Here is a 27,745-nt window from a genome sequence, read left to right as displayed (position 1 = left end):
AGATAACAAAATAATCATTTGTCATAGACGCTGTATCAATTATGAATAGACTCAATTTTCAATGGTTGTTATTTTGATTAATTGAAATGAACTTTGTTTACTATCAGAGCACAGTTCATCTTGTAGATCAAATTACATCTAATGTGGTCTTTCGAGGTGAAATTAATTAAATTTGCTTATCTATGGAGAGATATATGTGACAAAAATACATATAATCACATCTTGATCCCTTAACCTTTTCGAGATTGTGGGCTCTGTGTGCCCCATACAGAGCCCACAATGTCGAAAAGGCTGACATATCACGTTCAGCTGTATAGCTTACTAATATTAAAATTAAGATTCAAATAGTGACAGGTTGCTAGTTCATTGCCTATTCCTTGAAGATAATACAGAAGACGACTACTGACAAAGCTTTAATACTATCTTTAGTGGACAAAAAACATTGAAACTTAGAGTTAAGAATGATAAACGGGATTTAACTGGCATTCAAAACGCCTATCGAAACATCCAAATTAATTAAAGCACACATCCCATTCCACTCAAACATCTAATATTATATAACAAACAGAGTTTTTGATAAAAAAAGGCCAGCTTCAAAATTGGACCACTGTCTCCATTCGTATGAGTTAACACCACAATAAAACATAAAACATACACGTCAAACTCATAACATCCCTCTTTTTGGTCAAACCAAATCAAATATCTAACCAGCTCATCTTACCACAATAAACGTGGAAGAAACCCCACAGAGGACGCCATAATTCAATATCAGAAGTTCAATATTAATTACGCAAACCCGAAACCCTTTGAAAGAGTTTTCAATCAGCAATCGGTATTGTGAAAACACTGATTAGTTTGAACAACTCTCGTTTGTTTGCGGGGATAAATGCCGAAGTTGCAAGGAAATAGAGTTTCCGTGAAAATAAATAGGTTAACCACTGTTTAAACTAAATTTTATAAAATCAATGCATGTTTGGTGTATGTGAAAACTCACTTACGCCCGCGGGTTAATTGTCGTTATAGCAAATTTTACGGAAACCGTATTTTCCAGAAAGAAAGTGCCTGTTCTTCTATTGAGAAGAATAGAAAAATTTTAGCTCACACACAGTAAGAAGTACTAACTCCTAAATATGTGTACCTCTTTTTAATGAAGATTGCTCGAGTAAAAAAAACCTGAATAGAGGATAAACAGACTTTTACGGTTGGACACACAGACAAAAGAAAAGATAGGTATATGGATCGTATAGTCCTACTAGTTATAGAGCTGATAAACTATAACAATGAACTATGCCATTCAAAAGACATTATACCTACTACAAAATTCACGAGAGCGAATCCCAGAGAAACATCTAGCGAAATATAAAGGAGGTATAAACACGGAATCCTTGCATCAAGTTAACGTTAATTTTATCTCATAATCGCATTGCGGTGGCGCGCAGCCGACACGTCTCCGGAAAATTTAAATCTACCTCGGAAATCGCTGCCAATTACCTTGATGGGGAGATGGTTAACTATGCAGATTATGTTTGAGAGATACATGTTTATGTTTTGTTTAGTTTTGTTTTCATTTCTCACTTATTTTTCATATTTCGTGTTGTCTACCACAATGCTTCGTGGCCCGGAGTCAGTCTGCCGACTTGTCTTCACTTTATTGGTCATCAGTTCTATGTTCATCTATTCGCATATAATCTTTTGCGACGTCAAGCCTTACATATTTCAATAAACCTCAAAAATTGCTGCCAAGTACATTGATCAAGCGACGGAAAACTACGCATTTTAACTACGTTTATGTATTGAGTATTTTTTCATCTCGCTTTTAAACAAGCTTAACATTACGAGACTCTATCTTTATCAGAAACGTAGAGAAAGGAGTAAGCAAGATCATTTTACTAAAAAAAGTTTATCTCAGTCTCAAAACGAAAAGGCAATGCCTAAACTCCACTCTTAGCAGCATTTCTTCAAACTTTCCAAATTAGGCGATGCACCAACAAAAGCTAGTTCAGGAGTACAATCACGGACCAAACATCCAATAGACCTCGCAACTAGACCGTATTGCATCACAACAATTCAATTATCGTGGGAAGGCGATCCTCTCGACCGCTTTCATTCACTACATGCGAACATTATTCTCGGCTGTCCTACATTATATGGTCGGCCGTGTGGTTTCCGGTAGAATAGAACCACTCTAAATTCGTGGACATCGTTAGAGAAATTTCTACATATGTAAAAGCACGCCTCTTTCCCGGGGTGTTGGCAATGACTGCATCTTTCTATTTGGTACGATTTATACATACTTCTTTCGCTTCATCCACATTCACTACTCCTTTATTGAAAGCTCGTCGGTTTTGGGTTAAATAATAAGGAGTGAAATGAACAAATTCAAAATTCAAAAAATTCAAAATTTTTATTCATTATTATAGGATATTATTATATCGCTTAATAATTGTCGTATGGTTTAACAACTTGGTTGACGTCAAATAAATTACTTAAAAACTAAGTTTACTGCCGCTTCCAAGGCGTCAGTGCAGAAGAAGCGGTAACAAACTGCACTGCAGCATTTTCTTCAACAACAACACAGAACACAGACTGAAATTAAAACATTTTGAACTTGAAGCCTTTGGATAAGGGAGATCGGGGCGTGTTTACCTTAAACAAGGAACCTTTTCAAACATACATACATACATACATAAACTCACGCCTCTTTCCCGGAGGGGTAGGCAGAGACTACCTCTTTCCACTTGCCACGATCCCTGCATACTTCCCTTGCTCCATCCACATTCATAACTCTCTTCATGCAAGCTCGGCGGTTTCGGGCACTTTTCAAACATGGATAGGATTATCCGTGACCAACAACGACAAGGCTTAAAAAATTCAGACTCAGGTATTGGTCAAATAGATCTCTCAATTCTCGATTATTTTCAATTCCCTGCCTCTAACCACAAAGCGAATAATGAAAATTATGTACTGAGTTATGAATGTGGATGAAGCGAAGGAAGTATGCAAAGATCGTGTCAAGTGGAAAGAGGTAGTCTCTGCCTACCCCTCCGGGAAAGAGGCTTGATTTTATGTATGTATTTACTGACTATCCAAAGTAAATGGCTATCAGTGCAATCAATCTATCAAATTTTAATTGTATTAATGAAATTAACTGAATCACGACAAAATAATAAACTTACAGAGTTCCGTTTAAAAAACACCAAAAAAAAATTATTGGCCTATACAACTATATAAATAAGTGAGTAAACTTTCTTCTCTTAGAGTTCCAATTTAATTTACCTACTTTTAGTCACGACACTAAATTTTGCTTAAACTCTGCATCAAGGAAACAAACTATTGAACAAAGTTGTTTATACAAATGAAATAAGGAACAACTTGAAACTTTAAGCGTCTCAATATTGTGACATCAACGCTACCAATTTTATAAGTAGCTGTTATCTTACATTCTTCATGAGAAAGGTTCATGTGCTAAGAAACATCAGTTTACATCATAGAAATTGGAAGAATTAAGACAATTATTAATTATTTTTCCTTTTTACGTAATACAATTTGCTGTGGTTAGTATGGATAGCTTTTTTCAAAATCTTGTATTCGTTTAATCATCTAAAGAAAGATCCTATTCTTTTCAAACTTGGTGAATTTAGTTCAGACTATTCGAATAATAAAATTATGTGCGTCTAAATTTAAAGTAAAAACTTTATTTAATGTCCAACAGATGATACTATTTTCAGGATAATACCAATTCTTATGATTGCATATAATTCGTACATACACGTAACCACATCTATATCCCTTGCGGGGTAGACCGAGTCAACAATCTCAAAAAGGCTCATGATGGAATCACGATTCAAATAGAGACAGCTTGCTTGCCCAGCGCCTACAAGTGGAATCCCATATATCTAAGCTCCATCAGTCGTCTTTTACGACATCCACGTGAAAGTGTTTCTATTCTAAACGAACATATACGGTCAGTCCCATGACTGAAACAACGTGTTAACTATCTGTATCGTACAATGCCATTTGTTGCACATGTCAGATGTCCCTCATGTTGATACTGCCATCAGTGTTTGTATTTTGGTTTCATTGAAGCGCGGAAAGCGTACCAATCAAAGGGGCGGAACTGTGCATGTCAAGCTAACGCAATGCGTAGGCGCACCTTCCATGTCGGATAATAAGGGTATTGTATCCGTTTCCGGTGGTGCAAGCCTAAAGTTGGCCATGGCTTTTCACTATTTGTGAATGGATTCTCTTGTTCGCTTTATTGAGCTGAATAGATCCGGTGACTGAAAAAGTTAAAGGCCGATCGACTTTATTTTCAATGCATTTTTTTTGGTTACCCTTTTAGGGTAACATATAATCAGTATTTATGTCGTGTGTTTCCCAGCACCAATATAAAATAGAATAGGACCACTTCATCTCTTTCCCACGGATGTCGTAAAAGGCGACTAAGGGATAGGCTTATTACCTTGGGATTTTCTTTTAGGCGATGGGCTATGGCAAACTGTCACTATTTTTTCAATTCTAACATAAAGCTGAACGTGGTCTTTCAGTATTTTCGAGACTGTTAGCCCTGTTTACCCCGTAAGGGATATAAACGTGACTAAAAGTAGGGGGAAACATTGTTATCATTCAGAACATAACAGACACACTAGAAAATGCACTCAGTATCATGAACAAAATTACCTTCCGTAGGTATTTCGAGAATCTCATTGATCGCATTTCGTATTGCAACAAGTTAATGCACGTTTGTAGTTTTCATTCAGTCCGATCAAGGAACGCGAATGGAGTGGAGGTTGCAACAACGTTAGATATGCATTCATAGTGCTTATTTTATAATTGACCAAGTGAGCGATGCGCAATTCACAATGTTGTAAAAATAGTGTTCGCGAGGTCTACCTCCGCAGCGAACAACTTGTAAAAAAGAACAGACATTCTAATTCAAATAAATAATTGTTTGATGTATTATGATTTTTTTTTTGTTTTTAATCCACACTAATCATAAAGAGAAAGGATTTGTATTTTAACTTAAATTCAAAAATTACTAGACCGTTTTCACGAAATTTGGCACAGATATACTCGTAGAATGAACTTTGGGAGTAATATATATTTCTTCTGGAATTTCCCACGGGAGCGAAGCCCTGCTCAAAATCTACTTAATAAATAAAACTTATCGCTTATGGAATAAACTGCTAATGCAGATAGTTGTTATATGCTCCTTGTCTAAAGAGCATAGTGCAACATAGTGCAAGTTCATTGACCCCATACAAATAAATAGCTGCTTATAATGCCAATGCGTGCTACCGATCATTCACGGAAACATGAAACTCTATTTATTTATAAACAAAATATTTTCGGCCCTGCCATAACATCATTTGCTGTAATAGGAACATTATTGAATAAGTACTTTCGTGCTAATGTTAGAGTGAACATATTTTAGAGTTTTATATTTTTGTCTGTAATTAAATAACTTAAACTTTACTGGATTGATTTCATGAAATTTATGACAAATATACTATACTGATTGAAGAAGGTCATAAGCTACTTTAAGGAAAAAACGGAAAATTTACGCAAACGAAGCTGCGGGCAAAAGCTAGTATCCAATAAACCATACCGTATATTCAGAAATATTCATATATTCTTATTTTATTTCAAAGATATAAAATTCCCGACAATAGTGGTGCAATTCATCTTAAATGTAGGACCTACGGACCGTTTTATTATAGCTTTCTGTGATATGAAGGCATCAAGGATGCTTCAAGAGTTAAATCTAGGATAAAGGAATATTGCTCAGTTCGATTTCAAATCGCTTACTTATAAGAAACTAGCTTTTGCCTGCGTCTTCGGCCGCGTCAAACGAAAAATCTCGCTTATTTTCCGTTCCTGTAAGAATTTAAAAATCTTTGTTTGCTTAGGAACATTCTTGTCAAATTTCAGCATCCTATCTACACCATCTACGTTTTGGATGTATACGTTGGGAGATTGGAAATTTAAAAAAAGAGATAGTTTTAATGAATTTTGAAAATTTGTCTGCCTTTGTGCCAAAAATCATCAAAAACGATCACCAAAAACGATTCGAATTTATCTGTTACCAACAAAAATATAAGTCTTCAGTTTATAATCTAATAGTAGGTGGTATGTATTTGGAGGGAGTGAGAATACTCAGCCCTTCACTGTACGAGCTTAAATAGTCCCTGCGTGTGGTTTACGACAATCAGAAACAGGTGACATTTGATAAATGAAATGGAGGTCTCAAGCCAGATTGTCTAGCCGCTGAAACGATGGCTGTAAGGGCAGAAATCTGAATAGTTTATTAAGCAAAGCTTATTCACACACATTTAGGGCCCACATTTTTTTGAATAATGTCAAACATACATTCATCATGTATTTATCACTTACGAAGTAGACAGCCCGATAGATTCACATCTTACTCTCTTTCAGTCACTTTGACAAGGGAAAATTAAAAATAATTATTACAAACATCACCTTTATTAGCATAAAAAAATTACGAATACGAACCTACGAACCTACTTTTTGATTTCTATTAAAAATCAACGCCTAGATATAAACCGGTATTGGCAGTTTGGATTCCATCGAATTAAGGTCGATAACTATTGAGTTCACGGAATTCTATTCGTAGGATAACAGGATGGCATCAAGAGTTTCTAGCTCAATTTTCGGAGGCTTCTATTCCAGCTCTGCTAAAATATGTGCACTAAGGGTTCAAGAAATTTGTGAAGTTTTTGGTTTACCGGAATTGGCATCGAATGTGACATCAACCAATGTTGTGAAACTAAACGTTTAGACAATTATTAAGCGATATGTAGTATATCCTATAATAATGAATAAAAATTTTGAATTTGAATTTGGCAAAGATTTTAATGCCACTAATTCTCGTTCATAAAAGATAACATGGAAAATTTTTTGTAACAAATTTAGTGACAACAATTTTTACTAATTTAGTTAACATTTACATTAACAAAGTGAAACGTTATGCACTTACGATTCAGTTTTATTTAACGAAGTATGCATCTTTTATAATTTCATATATGTATAATCGTGATAAATAAACAATCTCGGTAGGTACATACATTTTCTCAACGGCACTGGCTCCACAATCTTCTCCACCTTCTTGTTCCTCTTCATATTGCACGTAAGCTTCTCTATGGCTTTCAGTATCTTCTTGCTGACTTTTGTTATTGTTCTTTTCTTCGGATCGTTACATTTCTTCGTTCGTTTTCCGTCGCCTACAGTTTTGTTTTGACCAGAATCATCACTATCTTCAGATTCGGTGGCAGATGAATCTGACACAGGATGAAATATGTACGGACTACTTGCAAAACACGGTGAGTTCATTTTTGCTTCATTCACTTCTCTTTGAAAATTACCCTTCACTAAATCCCAAGTTTAGACATTAATGATCGAACCAAGACTATGTTGCAGAGTCCAATGGTTTGTTACTTATGTCCACAAAGCGGAAGATTACCGTACAAGGGTATTTATTCAATCAAGAAAGTTGATATGCGCTAAACTTAAGCGATAAAAAAAACAGTTAATAGACCTGAATTACAAGATATCCCAAATGGAGGTCACAATAATACAAATTTACACTGAAGCCGATACCAGATAAAGAAACCGATACAGAAAAGAAACACGACTATTCACAATGAAATCAAGAAGAGCGTTGTACAAAGTCGGCGACGGACTGGTAAGGATTCGGGAAGTGTGATCCAGGACGCCTATAGACCGTGACGGCACTCCCTGGGGCCTGACCTGACCTCGGCCGTATTACCTCAGACCTATTTGACGACTTTTGAAACAAATGACTGTGATCTAATGATTACTGAAGCCGATTTAAGTGACCTTGGAAGAACAATGAAAATATTTTAGTTGTAATTTGTCTCATCAAAAGGTTATACAGCTACTAATTTTAATAATAACATTGACCTGGTAAAAGCAATATAGATATGCTGTTGACCGAAACAGTTGCTATTCATTTTAGTGTAGGCGTAATACGCGCCAACAAAGAATTGCTCAGAAAATATTGAAATTTTATTCGCATTTGAATCACAAACATGTAATGTAATATCACAAATTTAGTATAACGAACTCATCACGATATTGAAATGATCATACTTATCCTCAATCAAGTCAAAGGAAACATTTTTAATATAGGTACGTAAACACACAACGCAAACATCTGCTCCCGAAGGAATATCGGACTGATTTCCCTAGCGGTCCTCTCTAATAGTTTTTAAGGAATGTCCGACCCGGAAATTGGGTCCCGGATATCCATCTGAACCGCGTTCGCCCAGAAAATTATCTCCACTAGCATAATTACTTTTTCGGCTATTTATTGCCTCAGAACTGTTTCGCACCGACGCTGTGGGATTAAGATTTTCACTGTTCGTTTTGCACGTTCTGTTTTTAGGGTTTCTTAGCCAAATGGCAAAGGCAGGACCTGAAGGATTTTAATTGCATTTTGGAGAACATGATCTTGCGCATTCTTAAAGAAGAATACCCGTGAAGAGAAGTAGTTGGAACACTTTTTTATTGCGACCAGCATGTAAGCATTCTCCGCACTCTGCGACTTACTAAAATATGGCGCGAAATTGGTCGCATATCAGCAGATTACAAAACCGAGTATGGCACAAGGTCAAGATCGAAGCTTAGCAAGGCACAGCCCCTTGCTATATTTTAATATTGTCATTAATCAATAATCATATAGGGTTTTAGGACATACTAGGTGTGTAGTTTATTATACATATTCTAAAAATTGACATTGCGAATTCGTGGGTATCGGCCTTGTCAGTGACATCCAATAAAACACGTTATTCCCAAATTTTTCCGTTGCTAAATTTCAAAATGGCACAGCCGAGTTTACGCTAAATGAATGTGAATCTGTATATCAATATCTACTTAATTTGAAGTAGGCTAAGTAGTGCAAACATGTTACCTGAGGTAAATTTAAAAAAGGAATATTTCTTTTTTAATAAACCTTAGAGATTGATCCGATACGATCCTGCTCAATACACAACTAAAGTAGTTACACAACTGTATTTCATTCAAAACTTTTGTCGTAGACTGTACACAATAGTTGCGGAAAAGGCTTCAGAGCAGGGCTGGCCCTAGCATACGGAAATTTCAGCGCACCGTTTCCGTCGTGCCTCAGTTGTTGTTTTCAGAATTAGATTCTTTTGTTAATTACTCAAAGTAAGCCTGATTCAATAAAAGTTTTTATATGGTAAGGGATACTAGATCTAACAAATAATATTTATAATAAAAACGCAAGTCGCTCAGAAAATGATTATTTCAACATCATTCGACCAAACTGCGGCATCTAAAGATCTTTGCAACATTGAACGGGTAAGTGTTTGATACTCAACTGCACATTAGCCACTACTGATATCCTAACTTTTGTATGTCTCAGCAAGGTCAGCAAGCCTTTTTGTCTAGAGCCAGCACCGCTTCAGACCACCAGTAATCTGCATTCAGAGTATATGCGTGCTTGGTCTCAACGACTCTTTGAACAAGTCCCGACGCCCGGCTTCAGCCACTTCTTTCAGTTTAAAGCGAACTTGCAAACTAATGAAGCGACGCGACTCGAACCCCAATCTAGGGAGATTTACTTCTAAGGCTTTTGTCAAAAAAACATTCAGTTGAAGGGTATATAGAACATTCTTAAGATGTGGTGGTACGAATACATAATGAAGAAGATTTATTTATGAAACATTGTGCAAATTATCACGAAATAGTAGTCTTAGTTATGTTTAATACGACGTTGAATCTACGACCTCTAAATTAATATTTCAAAGCAAACCATTAGGTAGTAAAAACGATTATTCTCTACAATTAATCTAAAATAGGTATTCATTCTTTATGGATTGTTAGACCAAGAAAACATGTAAAGTATCGTTCTCATCCTATCTTTACCGAATCCAAGAAAATATGCGAAAAAACATTAATATTATACCTATTTATTTAATCCTTTAAATTAAAGACCGTACAAAATGCACCGAGAAAATGTCTAAAAGCAGACCCCAGGCTTTGAAGCATAGCGGCAGAGGTAAACGTACATAATAGAGCCTCTTCTTTTAAAAGTCAAATATGACCCGCGTAACATTAAACTTTATGCTTGCAAATGAAGCATCGTAATTCATACAAAAACTTGCAAATTTATGCAACAAAATCCGTTCTCAAGGATATGCGATAATACGGCCCGCTATAAAACTCTTGAAAAAAGGTGCGATACGGCGCCACTCACTGCTCATAAATGGAAAATATTCTCGGAAAACTTGTTCAACACCGTGCAAAGAGATACATGGCCAAAATAAGGTGGAAATTTATTGGGGCAATAATACGATAACGTATTTTAAGCTCAAACTATTTTAGTGCTACCTTTTGCATGTGCGTTTTAATATGAGAAAACCTTTGATTTATTTATATGAACAGCTACTCTAAGTATTAAGAAACTTTTATATAAAAAATTAAAAAATAATTAGACCAACCTTTTTGGGTTATTTCGTAAATTAAGAATATTCTTGTTTTTTTTAATTTTAAAGTTAAAATTTTGCAATACTTATTTTATATAGTCACGTCAATATCCAATCAAAATACATATAGTCACGTCTATATCCCTTGCGGGGTATATAGAGCCGACAGAAGTTATGAAAATACTAATAGGCCCCGTTCAGCTTGACTTAGTAAAGATTGAATTGTGATTCAAATAGTGACAGGTTGCTAGCCCATCGCCATTTTCTCGATAATAGTAATAGTACCAATATCTATTGTTAATAATAATATTACGTTATTAATGTAAAGAGAGTCTTCACTTACCTGAGAGTGGTTTGCTATAATCTTCAAATGTTGTTTGGTATGTGTTTTGAATTTTCTCTTCGCGTCTTTGTTCAAAGTTGTTTTGATGATTTCCAGAATTTCCTGTAGATGTTGCTGCAAAGTTTTGATCACTTTTTCTTTTATTGATATCATTCAGATGGTCAAGGTGTTGTGAGTTAAACGTATTTAATTTATCATGGTTGGGGAAAATGCTATGCGTATTTTCTATCTTATCACTTTCATTTATATCATTTGAGCCATTCAAAATGAACTTTTTTATAGTTTTCACCTCCTCTACTTCACTAATTTTATGTTCTGTTATAGTATGCTTCATTATCTCTTCTCTTTTTTGGAAATTTGTATCGCTTAAAGAACTCGGCATAGCTGTCTCATGTTGTCCATTCATTGTCTCTTTTCTTAAATATTTCTCAAAGGGATCACTGTTTCGTTTCGTCTCAAAAGGATTTTTCCCACTATCATTAATATTATTTGGAAGACCTTGATCGGTATTTTGATTAAACTTATTTTCATAAGAAAAACCGGCATTTTCGTTGTGATTAGGTTTAGGTGTAGTAGATTCGCATCCATTCATGTAGCCAGTATCATTCAGTTTCATGTGTGGAAGACTGCTAGGTCCAGAATCGTATGAATTGAAGTAGGAAGGTGATTTAAATTCAGAACTGTAATCACTATATGCACTTTCTTTTGTTTTACACCTATCTACATTGTGGAATGGGGGCCTGCCATTTGGTAATGGTAGTTTGGAAGCACTTGTATAACTTGAAGGTAATGTATTTGTATAAAAAGGATTTGTTGGATGGAATCTTGGCAGCTCTTCATTCGTAACCACGGATTTTACTAAAGGTGTAGAGCTAAGAGCGGTCGGTATCGAATTAAGAGACGATCTAACTGAAGGTGGTTTATTTAGTGACGCATTTGATGGTCTAATCGTCGCATATACGGGTGCTTGAGGTGTGGCTCTTCCAGTTTGTACTTCAGCAATCAACTGCGATGGCCCTGAAACCAAACAACGCTGTTTAAACAAACGTCGCATCAAAACTCGTGAGGCTACAGGAAATAAAATAAGTCCGTATCAATAAATTTAAATATTTACAGCGATTGAATTTCACCTTTCAGATACACGAAATAGAGTTTATTTTAAACTGGCTAAAGCTTTTGAGAGGCGATAAAGTTGACGCTTTGCATTTCTGCAATGGCTCTGCATATGCAGACGTCGAGGATAAGTACTCGTAATACTCGTGCACGTAACAACTAGAGAAAGAAATTTTTGAAACATCGCAAAGTGCACTTTAAAATTTTGAAAGATAAAATTGTCTGAGACAGAAATCGATATTATAGTACCTGACTTTCGAAGACGCACTAACACTATGTTTTATGAATATTACATGTTCTGCTTTTTTAATTATTTTTTATCTTACTTGATCGGAAGTTCTTTTTGTACATCGATTATGATTTCATCATATTACATCAAATAAATATGATTTTAAGATGTGGTTAAATAAAATATCAAATGTTAACAAAATAATAAAAGTCCGGTTATAACTGCCGTGAGGGAATCGTAGGAAACCGGCACATTCAGTCAACTGGATGGATCGAATGTGGATAAGGTTCCCCTTGCAAAGGTTCGAAGATCAGGCGGGAATCGCTTTGTGTAAAAACCTGACTTGCCCTTTCCAGGATCAAGGTTACAGGCGCACCCCAAGCTTCTATTCAGAGAGATGAAGACGTAACGAAGCAGACCCCGGGCCCCGAAACACTTCTGTGGAGGGTGCAACCGGGAACACGCAGAGATAAAAGGGAGATATGATGATGTAAGTAGTAAGTACTAACGCCAGGTAAAGTTAACCAAAAATTAAAAATCTTAAATTTCCCCATGAAAATGGAATGCCACTCTACAATAACAAAAAGATGCAAACTTTTTTGTTTACAATCATAGCAGGTTACACCACTAAACACAACAAAATTGAGCTTTATTTTAGAAGCAATAGGGTAAGTTTTACTCACGTTTAAGCTCGGTGCTTTTGCCAATAGATTTCCTTCTTGGCGACGCTTCTCTGTCCCTGGCGACAACAAAACTTAGATTAGAATTTACAGACAATGGAAGCGCGGAAGGTAATTTCTAACCTATTTATAAGTTCAGATAACACCTTTTATTTACGGGGACTATAAATCTTATCTCAAGTTTCGTTGACAGATGTAACTTTCAGAAGACGCATATTGTATGTTTTATACAAATATACTTTTACTTAATTTCACCGATTGTAAAGAAATGACCAAGTGCACATCGCAAGAGAACAACCTAATGTTTTGAATAGCATATATACATACATACGTACATATGGTCACATCTATATCCCTTGTGGGGTAGACAGAGCCAACAGTCTTGAAAAGACTGAATGGCCACGCTCAGCTATTTGGCTTAATAATAGAATTGTGATTCAAATAGTGACAGGTTGCCCATCACCTAAAAAAAGAATCCCAAGCAACTGAGTAGCAACTGCGCTAAATGGGGCTTGTACAAAATTGTTACGTCTAAATGTAAGAAGTCTGTTGACTTTTTCTAGTAAACTTTTAAAGTAAAGTAACGGTTATAGTTTATCATTAAAATTGATGATACATTTATCATTTTCATAATTTTTATCGCATATCTAAGATTGACATCTGACACTAATAAAAAACAGAAACGACATAATTTACTACATCCACAGACTGCATAGAACAGCAGTAAGCGACACAAATCCCATCTACCAGATACGAGACAGACGCCTGACTAATCCGATCACTCTTCGCCTTTCCCGAGAATCGAACGTGGGACCTCGCAGATTAGTCGTGACGCAAATTGAAGCACTTAGTCCCTGTGTGACGAAGCAAATGGAGTCATGCGGACGGAAGAACGGGCGGTGCATATGGAGATAACTAGTTCAGAGATGAAATTAGAACACTTAGTTCTGGGTTTGAATGCGGAATGAGGAAATTATCTGCGCTGATAATTCTATACTTGTAAATGCGCAAGCGAATTAAATATAGATTATGGGATGAAAAACACATATATATTTTACGTATTTTTTTCTTTAGCGCCTAGACAGAGCCGAAGGTCTCAAAAAGTTTTCATAAACAGGCTGCTAGTCCAACGTCTAAAAGAATAATCCCACGGTAATAAGCATTTTCCATTACGATTAACTAACTATTAACTATTATTGATTGACATTTACTAACAATTTATTCTTGATTGCACCTTTTTTTTGTCTACTCCTTTAGTGATTACGTTTTTTAAAAGTATTGGTCAAAAATGTTTGTGGGATCTCTACTTTTGCCAGCCAACACCAGCTGATCCAACCACTTTGGTCTCCTGGTTGATATCACCTAGTACAGTAAGATTCAAAAATAAGAAATACTTACTCATTGAGCCCTAATCGAAGCACCGGCCCTGCTGCCCTGAGCATGGCGTGGGCGTCCGCGTTGTTCATGCCTTTGGTGGGCCGGCCGTTGATGGAAGAGATGACATCACCTTCTCGTATGCCGCCCAGGGACGCCTTGCGACCAGGGTTCACCTGGAAAATGAGGAGGAAATGTTCAGGAAAATTGTCGTGAAAACATAAGTACTTATCTATATGGGGAACCTATCAAGTATCTATGTTGAATATTGAAGTATGATTGCGTGTACAATTTTTTTTAATCAAAACATGTGTTTCTGAACATAACATATTTTATGGAAGGCAACGATAGCTGATATTATCTATCAACTTATTTTTTTAATTTCTGTGCAAGGCTTCATATTTTTTTAATGAATTTCCCATCTTCTTTTTCAACACACACATCATTGCTTGGTTATATAATAGAAAAAAACACAGCTTTCACGGCTTATGAGATACATATTGTTGACAGACAGACGGACAGACAGCGGAGGCTTAGGGTAGGAGGTATAGGGTCGCTTTTACCTTTTATGTACGAAACCGAAAAAAGCACTCCCTCATCAATGCAAAGACCGGATTAAAAGCTTGAAAAACGTTATCATGATCTAGAATAAAGATCATGGATGAAAGGTAGAATAATTGGCTAAATCACACGAAGATCAGGGCGAGGTCAGGGTGGAACTAAAGGTCAGTCGGGTCGTGGACTAATTGCCCGAGGGAACATTGCACTGTTATCAACAATTATATCTCTTTTATCATAGTGTATCCCCGATTGCATGAGCATTGTTTCCTACTTGTTTTAAACCGAATTTTTTTTTATGGTGCGTGTAAGTGGCCTGTTAAAGTGAAAAATAACTTTCTTGGTATTCGAAATAAAAATAATTTTTTTTTTCTTTCTTAATTCTAAAGCTGCATATACAGTGAGTATTTATTCGTTGTGGAAAAATTCATAACATTATTGGATGTTATTTTTTACTTTCCCACACTAAAAGCTATAATCAAACAAATTTGTTTTTAAAAAATCAATTTTGCTATTTGTTTTCATTGAAACCTAACCTAACCTTAGTGATAGAATTGAGATTCAAATAGTGACAGCTTGCTAACCCATGAAAAGTCAAGTGTTCTTCCAAGGTGGACAGACCCAAAATCCAAAAGGCCACAAAACCAGAAATAACCAGATTAATTTCTACCATTTATTGTCCATTTTTTTATACCTAAATGTGCAATCACGCAAGTTCAAAGCTTAGCAGGGTGGGACTCAAGGTCAGAAAGGGCCCTCCCTAATTACTCGAGGGACCGTAGCATTGATACAGCCACGTGTTTCCTGATTATTCCGTTTTAGCCGTTTCATTCCGAATTTGGTGAGTACTTTGTTAAAAGGTTTTGTTGAAGGCACATGAAATCCCTGTTGCATTTAATGTTTTTTGTACAACTGCTCAAAAATTCATTGTAATGTTGAAATAGTTTTGTTTTTATTTTCGAATCATACATAAGTACTTATTTGGTATATATTAAAACGTCATAATATTATCATCATATATTTGGAAAACTAAATGAATTGGTGAGCTGAATAAACAAACATTGCCATTTATTATTAAAAGTACCTCTCTTACTATGAACAAGTACTACGCGAACCATACCATCTTTTTTTAAATAGTTTCAAATCTTGGTAAGGGACAATTTTATTTAAATCCTGCGAAATTATAGCTAAGTTTGTTTACCCTGCCGGTTGCCAACTCGCTCAAGAAAAAAGGCAACAAATATTTTTAAGTATTTAAGATTGCAGAAAAATAATTTAAAAGATGAACATAAAAATAGGCCGCAGGATTAACGTTTCTTTATCGGAAAGTAAACAAAACTAATCCTGAAAAGGCTTTCCGCGCAATTAATCCATAGCTTTTTATATTCTAATGACTTCCAGGAACAATTTTAACTTATAAAGTTCAACGGAAATGTTTTATCCCTTTGTCTACTAATCAACTGCGATCCTTGTAATATCGTATTTACTCGTATCTGCAAACCGTTAATTCGCTTTGAACTATGTATATACGAGTAGGTAGTTCTTTGTTAATTACCTTTTGTCTAAAAATAAGTTTATATGTAAACATTTTGATTTAATTTGTTATAAGCTTATTTTTTATTGAGGAAATTAATTTTACGTACATACATATAACCTCGTCTATATCCCTTGCGGGGTAGACAGAGCCAACAGTCTTAAAAAGCCACGTTCAGCTAAACAGCTGAACGTGGCTTTTAAAGAATATTTATTTGGCCTAATGATAATTGATTCCTTGAATATGGTTACAATATAGGTTTTAAGTATTAAGGTACAGTTTTCTTATTATATTATAAAAACAAGTATAACGAGAATCTTTACTACATACTACTTATACGTATGATGACATTGCGTCAATTTTCGCCCTTGACCTAGTACCATGCCGTTCGATTATCTAGAATAGGACCGCTTCCCAAAATTTCAGTCTGGCAATCCTATTATTAATGCTGTGATACAACTATACAACTGTTCACTGAAATACAGTATGCAAGTTGGAGTTACAAACCGCGTCCCGTCGCCTCGACGCCGGTGAGCAAAACTTCAGCATGTTTCCCCCCACTTCGGAGTCCCACACTGACACAATCCAACTTTATATCAAACACAATGCAATACGGCTATAGATCAGTGTTCAGTTACTTGCGCAAAATGTACTACAGATTGTTAGTTTTTTTTTTTTTAATTTTTGGGATTTTAAAGGGGAGTAACGACTTGGCTGGTAACATCGAGTTCACTTTTTAAAATTCACAACAATTCTTTTTTATTTTTTATTTTTGAAGACCAGTAACATGTGGGTCAGATGAGTTTGCTTTTCAAACTCTTTTTTTTTAATTTCAGTATATTTAAACAAATTAATGTTTGTCAAAGAAAATGTTGCATAGCACTTTAAAATATCTTAGAACGAAACGTTTTCACTACACGTTATACAAACAACGAACATCAACTTCAACGAATTACGTTAATAGTGTAATCAAGAAAAAAACTTAATGATATAACCACTCTGGGATCACTTGAAACGACATAATTAAAGTAAACAATGGCACATGAAACTGGGATATTAGGCGCACAGAGCACAAAACCGCCCGAGGCTATCTTGCTCTGTGCTTAGACAGTTACCCCAAGACAGTCATGGCCAATACTAACGTCTAAAGGCACGCGAAGTCAAAGGCTATTTCATCGAAACATTATATGGGCATTATACGAAATGCATGCGCTGTCATAGACCTTACAATTATAATAGACTGAACTGTAAATAATATAATCATAGCAAATTTCCATAATTTTGTATCGACTCTCAATTAAGTTTTTATTCTCATATTTTTTCTTACATGTTATGCTTCACGATGAAATAAAAGCTAAGTACATCCGCCCGTTGCTTTATTTGGGTGTAAGTTGTAACCTAAATGGCACTTTGATATCTGTATCTATACTTTTTGTATAAAGTATACATATAAAGTAAGTCCGCCCTTGTACGTCGTTATTTTTAATGTATTTTTATGTATTACTTATAATTTGTTATGTACGGTCGCGTTCATAATTGCAGTCATAGTTCGCAAAACTTTATAGCTTGCACCGCTGCTATCACTCACACATTCACACAAATAACACAATAAACAACAAGCGTCGAAACGTTGGGTAACGCGCCATCAAGAAGAGGGTAGTGTAAAAAGTCGACCGCGCAGCGACCGTCGTCCGCTAATAATCAACACAGCGACAGCCACACAGCGGAGATCCATGGTGGAACAGTGCGAAAATAATAGCTTCATACCGACCACAATATTTGCGGAACAGTTCGACACATTAGTGGTTATTGTTCGTCGAGTTTGCATCGTGAGGGACCTCACCACAGACAGCCACCAAGAAAGCCGTATTTATCCGAAATAAATAAGCAAAGTCGTTTAGAATTTGCTGAGCAGTATTTGGATTTTGCCTGGAAAGAAGCGATATTTACGGACGAAAAGTTTGTTTATGTCATCACTACATGGTAGGCTTCATTTATGGCGAAGAAATGCAACTCGGTATAAAGAAAAAAATATTGTGCCAAATATGGAGTCTGGACACATATCTGTAAATATGTGGGGCTGGATGAGTGCTGCTGGACCTGGGGAACAGGTGTGGATAGCAGGACGCGCTACAGCTGCTCATTATGTGCAAGTGCTGGAAGAAACCATGTTACCAACTGTGCGGTATATTTATCCGATTAATGATATGCCAACAATATCATTTGTGCCCTGTGCATCGAGTCCATATTATAGTGCGTGAAAGGTTCTGCCAGTTTATATTAAAAGTAGTAATTACTTAGATAGTGTTTTAAGGACAGCTTCAATATCTTTTCTTTATGAAAACGAATAATTAAGCTGTAACCTTAATAACAGGAGCTAAGTAGATGATACAATTAGTGTAATATGCTGTATGTATAGCTTTATATAATCATCAATATGTAAACAAAACTATAGGTAAACTGTTTCAATAAAATTTACTAATTTTAATTATTGAATGTTTTATTTTCTCCCTCTTGTTTAATATTTCTTGCTGATTTCCGTGTTTGAAGACAACTTTTCGTGTTTGTAATTCTTAGATATCAGTTAGTTAGTCAGTCAGTTACTTAGTTCAAATGGCACCTTGAAACATTAAAAATTGTCAGTAACACAATTTTTTTTTAATAGGCAAAAAAATCCTTGAATAACTTCGAAATCCAAGTAACGCTAGTAACTAGAACAAGCGAGTGTGAGCAAGCGAGATTATCTAATATATCTTAGATCTGCAGATGTGCAGATAAACTTTCAACCTTATTGAAATGTCATAAGTCTGGCAGTCGCAAGCTTCCCTCTATAGGCAAATCTTATGCAAATAATGAGAGACGACATCTCGATCGACAATTATCGGGCCCAGTTCGGCCATCGTTGATTACCGTCTCTTTCTGTTTTGTTATGTTATATGTCATAGAATAATAAACTGTTTTACTTAGTAATCATTGGTATTAAAGACCGTATTCATTTGATGGAATATGTATTCTTTTTAAATATGCATGTGTGTGTGTATCTATTGGAACCACAGTGCACGCTATTTTAACCCGTAAGAATTTTAAAACTATGACTGCAGATATGAACGCGATCGTACAATAAAGAATTTACAAACAAACAAACAACGTTATATTTGTTCACTATTTCAGGACAATATCTTTTTTAGCTGGAAAGTATTTTTTTATGATACGACTTTTTCTTTACGCTACCATCCTTTTCGCGCTCTCTCCATTTTTTCTATAGTCTATGGCTTTGAGGACCGGGTCTATTGTCACGCTGGGGATCGGCACTCGTCCAGAATATTAATCTTGTCGAAGGCAAATCGAACGCGACATATGCGGTAATATACAATGGTATATCCTTAATAGGCCGTTGACTCCCACATTGTTAGGAAATAATACTAAAGATGTTTTATAATTGTTTATATCTATAATATGTGGTTCCTGACAATCTAAGCAGGCAACTGCAACTCAGTTTGCAAAAAGGCTAATGAAATAAGCACGTTCATCTGGTGCACGTGTGTCAGGTGCCTCTCTTGCCACAAAGATGGTAAAAATCGATCAAGAAAGAAGTTATCTCTTCCTACACACCGAGAATTCTTTGAACTTGTAACTATTTCTCAATTTCAATCTTGTGGCATTTAACTTTGTGCACATAAAAATGAAATTCAAATAGTGACAGGTTGCTAGCCCATCGCGTAAAATAAGAATCCCAAGTTTATTAGCCCATCCCTCAGCCGCCTTTTACGACATCCATGGGAACGAGATGGAGTGGTCCTATTCTTTTTTATTGGCGACGGGAACCACACGGCATTAAAAAATAAAAAGTAAAAAGGAAATGCATTTGAAAAGACACCGTTCGTGATAAAAAATGGCTGGACATTGTTCTGAACCACATGGGGTACGGAGAATAGAGGGGGGAAGGGGGGTGAGAGCTTAATCGTGTTAGAAATGCGAGCTTAGTTGCGGTAACTCGTCCGAAGCCTGACGGTAGATAATATAGTGGGCTTACTCGTAAATTATGCATTGAATGAAACATTTATTGCACACGGAAATTAACTAGCCTATTATAAAGACCGATGTATGGGTTCCTGTACCATACAGTACATACATACATATAGGGTTGCCACGTCGCCAAACCTAATTGCCGGACAGACTAGCCGGTTTGGCCGGACATTTGGCTAAAAAAGCCGGACACCCTATACTTTATAAACTCTTTATTGCACATAAAAATAAATATAACAAATAACAAAACAGTTATTGGATTTAGAAGAATATGTAGGTACAATGGCGGACTTATGTTAATGGGATTTCTTCCAGTCAACCAAAATATAAAGGAAAATCCATAATATTTTTTTTTATTGAAGATTATCATAATGAATTGTATTATTGAGGATTTTGTCTTAGTATTAATATACTAAGACAAAATCCTCCTCCAAATATAATTAAGGTACCTATTAAGGTACGACAAAACAATTGTATGTAAAAAGCCCAACAAAAGCAGGACAAGACGGACGCCGTTTATTTTGGCCGGACATGCGATCAAAAAGCCTAACTATGTCCGGCTTTATCCGGACGCCTGGCAACGATACATACATACATACAAATAATCACGTCTATATCCCTTGTGGGGTAGACTCGAAAAGACTGAAAACCATGTTCAGTTTAATGGCTTAATGATGGAATTGAGATTCAAAATAGCGACAGGTTGCTAGCCCATCGCCTTGAAGAAGAATCCCAAGTTTATTAACCTTTTCCTTGATTGACTTTTACAATCTGCACGAGAACAAAACAACTGGTACACATATGTTTTTTTCTTTGCTGCCAAACCAGAATAGACGCTGACCACTCTCCACCACCTCATGAGTCAAAGATCCTTACATTTAGAAATGCGCACAGAAGCAAATATCGAACAATGTCTAATTCCTTAATAAGATACTTACATACATACATATAATCATGTCTATATCCCTTGCGGGGTAGACAGACCCAGCAGTCTTGAAAGACTCATAGGCCACGTTCAGCTATTAGGCTTTTAAATAGAACTGAGATTCAAATAGTGACAGGTTGCTGGCCTATCGCCTAAAAGAAGAATCTCAAGTTTATAAGACTATCCCTTAATCGCCTTTTACGACATCCATGGGAAAGAGATGGAGCGGTCCTATTCTTTTTCTATTGGTGCCGGGAACCACACGGCACTTCCTTAATAAGATGTAAGTAAATAAACAGCACTGGCATCGAGACTGCCAAGCCACTTAATCTTACTTAATTGCACTAACGAGACACTGTGCATTTAATTACAACACATCGAATGCAAGCGGCGCCATTTTATGTTTTATCCCACTGCGACAAAGGTAGTTATGGTGTTTTCATTTAAACCCGTCGTCTTATTTGGCACTATAACCGTGTGGTTCCTGGCACCATTACAAAAAAGAATAGGACCATCCATCTCTTTCTCATGGATGTCATAAAAGGCGACTAAGGGATAGGCTTATAAACTTGGCATTCCTCTTTTAGGCGATGGGCTAGCAACCTGTCACTATTTGAATCTCAATTCTATCATTAAGCCAAATAGCTGAATGTGGCCTATCAGTCTTTTCAAGACTGTAAGCTCTGTCTACCACGCAAGGGATATAGACGTGACCATATGTATGTATGTCTACCCCATAAGAAATAAAGACGTTATATATACCTATCTTCTCTGTCCACGATAATAATTATGTCGCACTTATAAGGTTCTTTATAATAAAACCAACCTAATCAGACCCTTTCTCCAAGTTCCAAATATAAAGTTAGACGAAGAACTATCGAGGACCTTACATGATTGGCCAGTAATAACTGGGTTAATTTCAAATTCAGAACACGCATACAGCGTGACTCCGCACGCACGTGTGTGGGATCCCGAATGTAGTTTCTTACAGCGTTACCAGTTCTCACCATAATTCTTCCCTAACATTTTCAATAATTTCCCCAGGCCTGATAAATTAAAAAAAAACTTTACTGAAAGAATCCCTTCAAATTAAGTCAGTAAGTAGGTAGACAGAGCCATTAGTCTCGAAAAGAAATAAAGGCCACGTTCAAGAATGGCTTAATTAATTTAATGGATTGAACTAGTAGTAACAAGTTATCCATCGCCTAAATAATCCTAAGTTTATTTGTCTTTTCCTCAATTCCTTCAGACACACACTAATTTTTTTTCGCTACCAAACCTAGGTAAATGTACCTACTCCCTTAGTCGCCTTTCACGACAAAGGTGAGGAAGATATGGAGTGATCCCATTGTGAAGTGCCGTTAACCACGACGAAAGCACCAGCAAATTCTTGTCCCTAAAAAGTCTCTTCTGGCACTTCCAAGTCCCCAAAGTTTGGGAAAAACACTTAAGTTGGTAACCATGCCTTCGTATCTACAATCCTATGCCCAATTTATCCTACTTATTCTGGGACATTCCCAAAATTATCACTTTGCGCTGTGCCGCTGCAAACGTCGGGATTAATTTACAAACAACAACTAATGGATTCGTAGAAATTCGATATCGATACTGAAACTTATTGTTTTAATTCAAAGAATTGTCTAATTTTATGTTGTGTAAGCTGCACTTAAGTATCTATTTTCAAAAATTTCTTAAACTAGGCGCATCTGAAATATTTTTTATCAATAATTTAAAAGGAGATATGTATAATTATCTCTTGTTATTTTTCTATAAAAAAAAATGTCGCACTTAGAAGGCGGATAATTAGGCGGAAAATTATTTACGATAGCATGAAAATTTAAACAAGGGTAAACTGGTTTTTCAAAACGTTTTTTTTTTAATTCACTTAGCACTTTCGATTTTTACAAAATTGTGAATATCTCATAATCTACTTAACCGATGAATTGCGTTTTTAAATTTAATCAAAATGAGGCTAACAAAGGTTTGCAAGTTAACGCGTTACAAACATACATACATACATACAAAAATGTGTTTTCGCCTCAAGTTAATAGGTAAAATAAACGTCATACACTTTGCTCGCTCGGTCAAAAAATATTCATTTTTTCGCAATATTCTAAGAAATTTTCACATAAGGCTATAAACGATTCCATATGAGTTTTAATGATACCTTCCAAGTATTATAGCCTAAAATACCCTTTTATTAAAACAGCCCATCATCCAAAGGGCTCAATAACAAAAAGGGACATAATGGATGGTGTTTTCGGTATTTGTGAAGATAATAAGAGGTACAAAAGAGGATTTTAATTCGTTCTGAAAAGGCTTTGATTGCAAGTTTCTGAATTTTGAAATTAACATTCTGATATTAATGTTTACTTACCTTTTTTGTTAAATCTAAAAGCTATTTTGTTGAAGTTGTTATTTAGCCTGTGTAACATTTATGGCTCTGTCTTCCCCGCAAGTAGCTTTTAGTAGCAGTTTATATCAACAACGGAGTGGAAAGGCCTAGACGAACGTATCTTGATCAAATTAAAGACGTCCTGGCAAAGGGTCAGGTCAAGAGTACCTACCCGAAACCGCCGAGCTTGCCGAGCTTGCCGCCGATAGTTACGTATGTGGATGAAGCAAAGGAAGTATGCAGAGATCGTGGCAAGTGGAAAGATGTAGTCTCTCCCTCCCCCTTCGGGAAAAAGGCGGGTTTTTATGTATGTATGTATATATCAACATTTGAGCTAAAGAATAAATATCGGGAAGTCAAAAACGTCGACGGGAGAGAAGTCGCGAGTTTCAGCTAATTATTCATGATAATGCCTATCACTTCCGGTTTTACGATGCCTTAACCTTGGTCAACTAATCTGTTTAATGTAATAAGATTCAGTAGCGCATTAAAAAGGATTATTGTCTTACGGATCAATAAACACGGAGTTTTGTTATTGGAAACCATTAATTTTCTTATTCGAAAATAAAATTTACTTAAATACAATACTTTTAATAATATCAGCTCTTGTCAGTGGAAGTGGAGAGACATCTATTATTTATTTTTTCAGAAATATTATTATTTATTGGTAAAATGTTACTTTCATTTGTGTTTTAAAAAAAAACATTTAAATAAAGCTATACAGAGAGAATGAAAAAAAAATAGTTATACGCGGTTTCTGGGTTTTAATACGTGAAAAACAGCAGAAAAATTTAGTATATACAATGTTGTATACCTACTGAAGTTAGTAGTTTCAATCACATAAGCAGTGGTATTAAATTATTAGGTAAATGTTTTTGAGACAGGTTACTAACCCGCCTCCTGAAAGCCTTTCCCTTGATTGACCCTAAGGTTGACTGGAAGAGATTGCTTGTTACCAGACTAGGATGCTTCATTCATCGTCTAAAAAATACATATAAGTACTTTGTCACGTCTTATATCCCTTACGGGGTAAAACACACACAAAACACACACAATAAATTAAACACAGTCAATAGTCTTGAAAGGACTGCCGGCCACGTTCAGGTTTTTGTTTGTTGATAAAATTGAGATACAAATAGTGACAGTTGCTAGCCCATCGCCTAAAAGACCAAGTTTATAAGCCTATCCCTTAGTCGCTTAATTATTATCTATTAAATGTAAAAGTATCAAAAAGTGTACAACATATATGTAAAAATGTAAGTAAAAATATGTAAATCTTCAGTTATTATTTATTACATGTAAAAATATTAATATCACTGAGCAAAATGAAAAATGTATCACTTTGGATAATAATGGATTCAAAGCGGGAGTTAGTATAGATTGATTGTTGTTTGACGATCAAACATAATTTGGCAGATAATCTTACTCACGTCATAAGCCCGGTCTAAAGAGTCGCTGTATCGCTGAAATAAAAAATAAAAAAATTACTTAAAATAAAAAGTAAACGAAAAAAAAATATTTTTGTACAATTTGTTGGAAATTTGGAAGTGGAATGTCTAATGACTAGACTCTGATCTAGACCATCTCTTAACGAACTTATCAAGACAAATAGCCATTTTCCGATGTGGTTGATAGAGCCTATTCTTTCCAATTGCCACGATCTCTGTATACTTTTTTTGCTTCATCCACATTCAACCTTTTCATGCAAGCCTCCTTGTTTATAGGTACTTTTAACTCTTTTTTTGTTGAATTTGTTAAATTTGCGCTTAATTAACACGCACAACAAAACAGAATGAGTATTATTAAATTATCCATTCCACTGAAAATAGTCGGTCGAAAAAACATGTGTGAGCACTGAGCACAATATTGCAATTTTATCACAATAGCTGTTAAACCATTGTATGTAATTTGCTCTTGTGAAATATAAAATTACATAAAATCATATACAAGAGTGTGAAATTAATGTGGGTTATTTGCGTACAATAAAGCTTATTTCCAATTCGTTTTAAATTACTATTTGACGGATTAAATTCCAGAGAATGGTAAGGGGTAAATGGGGGTACATTTTAAAGGATGAGCTAATGATATAAATATCAGTGCCTGAAAAGCAATGATTAAAATTAAAAGACAAAGAGAAAATATAAAAAAAAAACACAAAAGATACGGAAAAAAGAGTCGATCTTATTTGATAGGAAAAGCTAATAAGATGAAACTGATTAACAATTACGACTACATATCATTGTACTAAAAATGCAAATAGATTGATCCTGCGCCGCCGACTTTTTGTCTTGCTCATAGTCACTATATTCTTTATAGAGTAGAAAGAGCCAACAGACTATAACAACAGATATATTAAACAGAATTTATAATAACCTAGTAATAAAAACCTAATGGCTCTCTGAGACTAAAAACGAAACAAAAGCAAAGCCCTAATCTCGACGACTACTATTCTCAAAGTTGTTTCTCGCACTGTATTTCCCACACTATTGTAGGACTACCCACAATACAATTAGGGATGCAAGGTGGTTCTATAAATATATCGATAAATTTATCTGTTTGATGATAATATCAATAATCGATAATATCGACGGTTTATACAACGATGTTATTTGAACTATGTGCAATTGTGAATTAATCTGTAAATTACTCAATTAACTTATCCGAATCTTCAAGCTGTAATTCTCTGAATTCGTTTAGGTTCTAGGTTATAAGATTCCCTTTTTTTTAAAACATCAATATTTAAAACAATTTGTCCGAATGATATCGGGATTATTGAAATATCGATGTTGCTATCAATATTATAGCTGCGTTATTATCGAAAATATCGATATATCGTTGCAACACAATATACAACACGATTGTCCTAACAAATTGCATGCCGCGAACAAAGTGTGCGCGAACCAACCAACTCCTGAAGGAACTTAATTGCGTAATCTGACACCGCATTCTCGGAACTTTTAAAGGAAGTTTTATTACCACTTTCCTTGTGAGTTACTGCTAATGCACATTCTTGTAAGCGTTTTTATGATTCCGTGATAAAGGGACTCGTAAATTGAGAAGCTGTTATGAATTGAGTATCGTATCGTGCGACGGGCGTAATAATAATTTTTCTTACGATAATTTTCTGAGTAAATACTACTAAACGTATAATACTTAATTTTAACTTTATTGTTTGTATGACCGAAGTTTTGCATTTCAGAAAAACTTCAGTTCATAAAAAAATCCTATAACCCTTTACGACCTTGATGCTAATTTTATACCTAATTTTATCAAAAGCAACAATACATCACGCCGTTACGGGGTAGACAAAGCCAATAGTAAAGAAAGTCGAAAGCCAAACATACCTGGGTGAAACAGGTTGCAAACCAATCGCCTAAAACTACAATCATAAGTTTAACTTTCCATTGATTGACTGCCAATAAACACAAGAACCCATATTTCTTCATTTGCATTCTGATCAGCAGATTTTATGAATAATGGAAATACTGCAAAGTACTCCCACGCACTTCATTGTTCACAATTGCAAAGCTTCGTTGAAGTTTAGCTCGCCTTAGTTCCATCAATCTCCACATCGCATGTGTGCTCTGCTGATTAACAAGCGGGGATTTACTCGGCGAATACTTGAACCATCTGAATTCGGACAGTGGTTAGAACCTTAATGAAGAAAAAACATTTGAATCTGAAGAGCAGAATGGTAAAACCAAAGAAAAAAAAACATTTAAATCTGTAGAACAGAATAGAACAAATGACTCTGGCCACTTATTCATAAAAAGAAAAAGTAATTGAGTATAACTCTTGTGTGCTTTGCTGATTAAACAGCGAGTATTTACTAATCGAATATTTGAACTATTTTAATTCAGAAAGCGGTTTAATCCAAGAAAGTAAATACGTTTAAACACCTATGTAGAACTGAATATAAAAACAGAGTTTTATCGACTAAGGTTCATAAGTGTAGATTATTGATTATTAAGTATTCGTAGACAAATATGGTTGTGGAGAGTGTTCACAATACTCGTACAGGATTTTAAAAAATCGTAGCCTTAAAAAAATTAAATACAAAATCAATCTGGCCACTTTTAAA

At 35.4% G+C, this 27,745-nt stretch overlaps 1 protein-coding gene across 4 annotated transcripts in view; it reads right to left on the bottom strand.

The window, feature by feature from the left end:
* Window positions 1–27,745, bottom strand: part of LOC106134691 (sorbin and SH3 domain-containing protein 1) — a 244,816-nt gene that overhangs the window by 189,933 nt on the left and 27,138 nt on the right. For 3 of the 4 annotated variants that reach the window (XM_060945678.1, XM_060945675.1, XM_060945677.1), the window contains exons 3-6: window positions 25,095–25,127; window positions 14,251–14,402; window positions 12,856–12,911; window positions 10,831–11,847 (exon numbers count right to left, since the gene is read on the bottom strand). In XM_060945678.1, the coding sequence (XP_060801661.1) occupies window positions 10,831–11,847; window positions 12,856–12,911; window positions 14,251–14,402; window positions 25,095–25,127 (1,258 nt within the window). The remainder of the gene's footprint in view (window positions 1–10,830; window positions 11,848–12,855; window positions 12,912–14,250; window positions 14,403–25,094; window positions 25,128–27,745) is intronic. The other variant, XM_060945676.1, reaches the window with a different exon arrangement.

Source organism: Amyelois transitella, chromosome 9 (genome assembly GCF_032362555.1).
Source record: "Amyelois transitella isolate CPQ chromosome 9, ilAmyTran1.1, whole genome shotgun sequence".
Lineage (NCBI taxonomy): Eukaryota > Metazoa > Arthropoda > Insecta > Lepidoptera > Pyralidae > Amyelois > Amyelois transitella.
The sequence above is the reverse complement of the archived record's forward strand: the minus strand, read 5'-3'. Positions and strand labels throughout refer to the sequence as shown.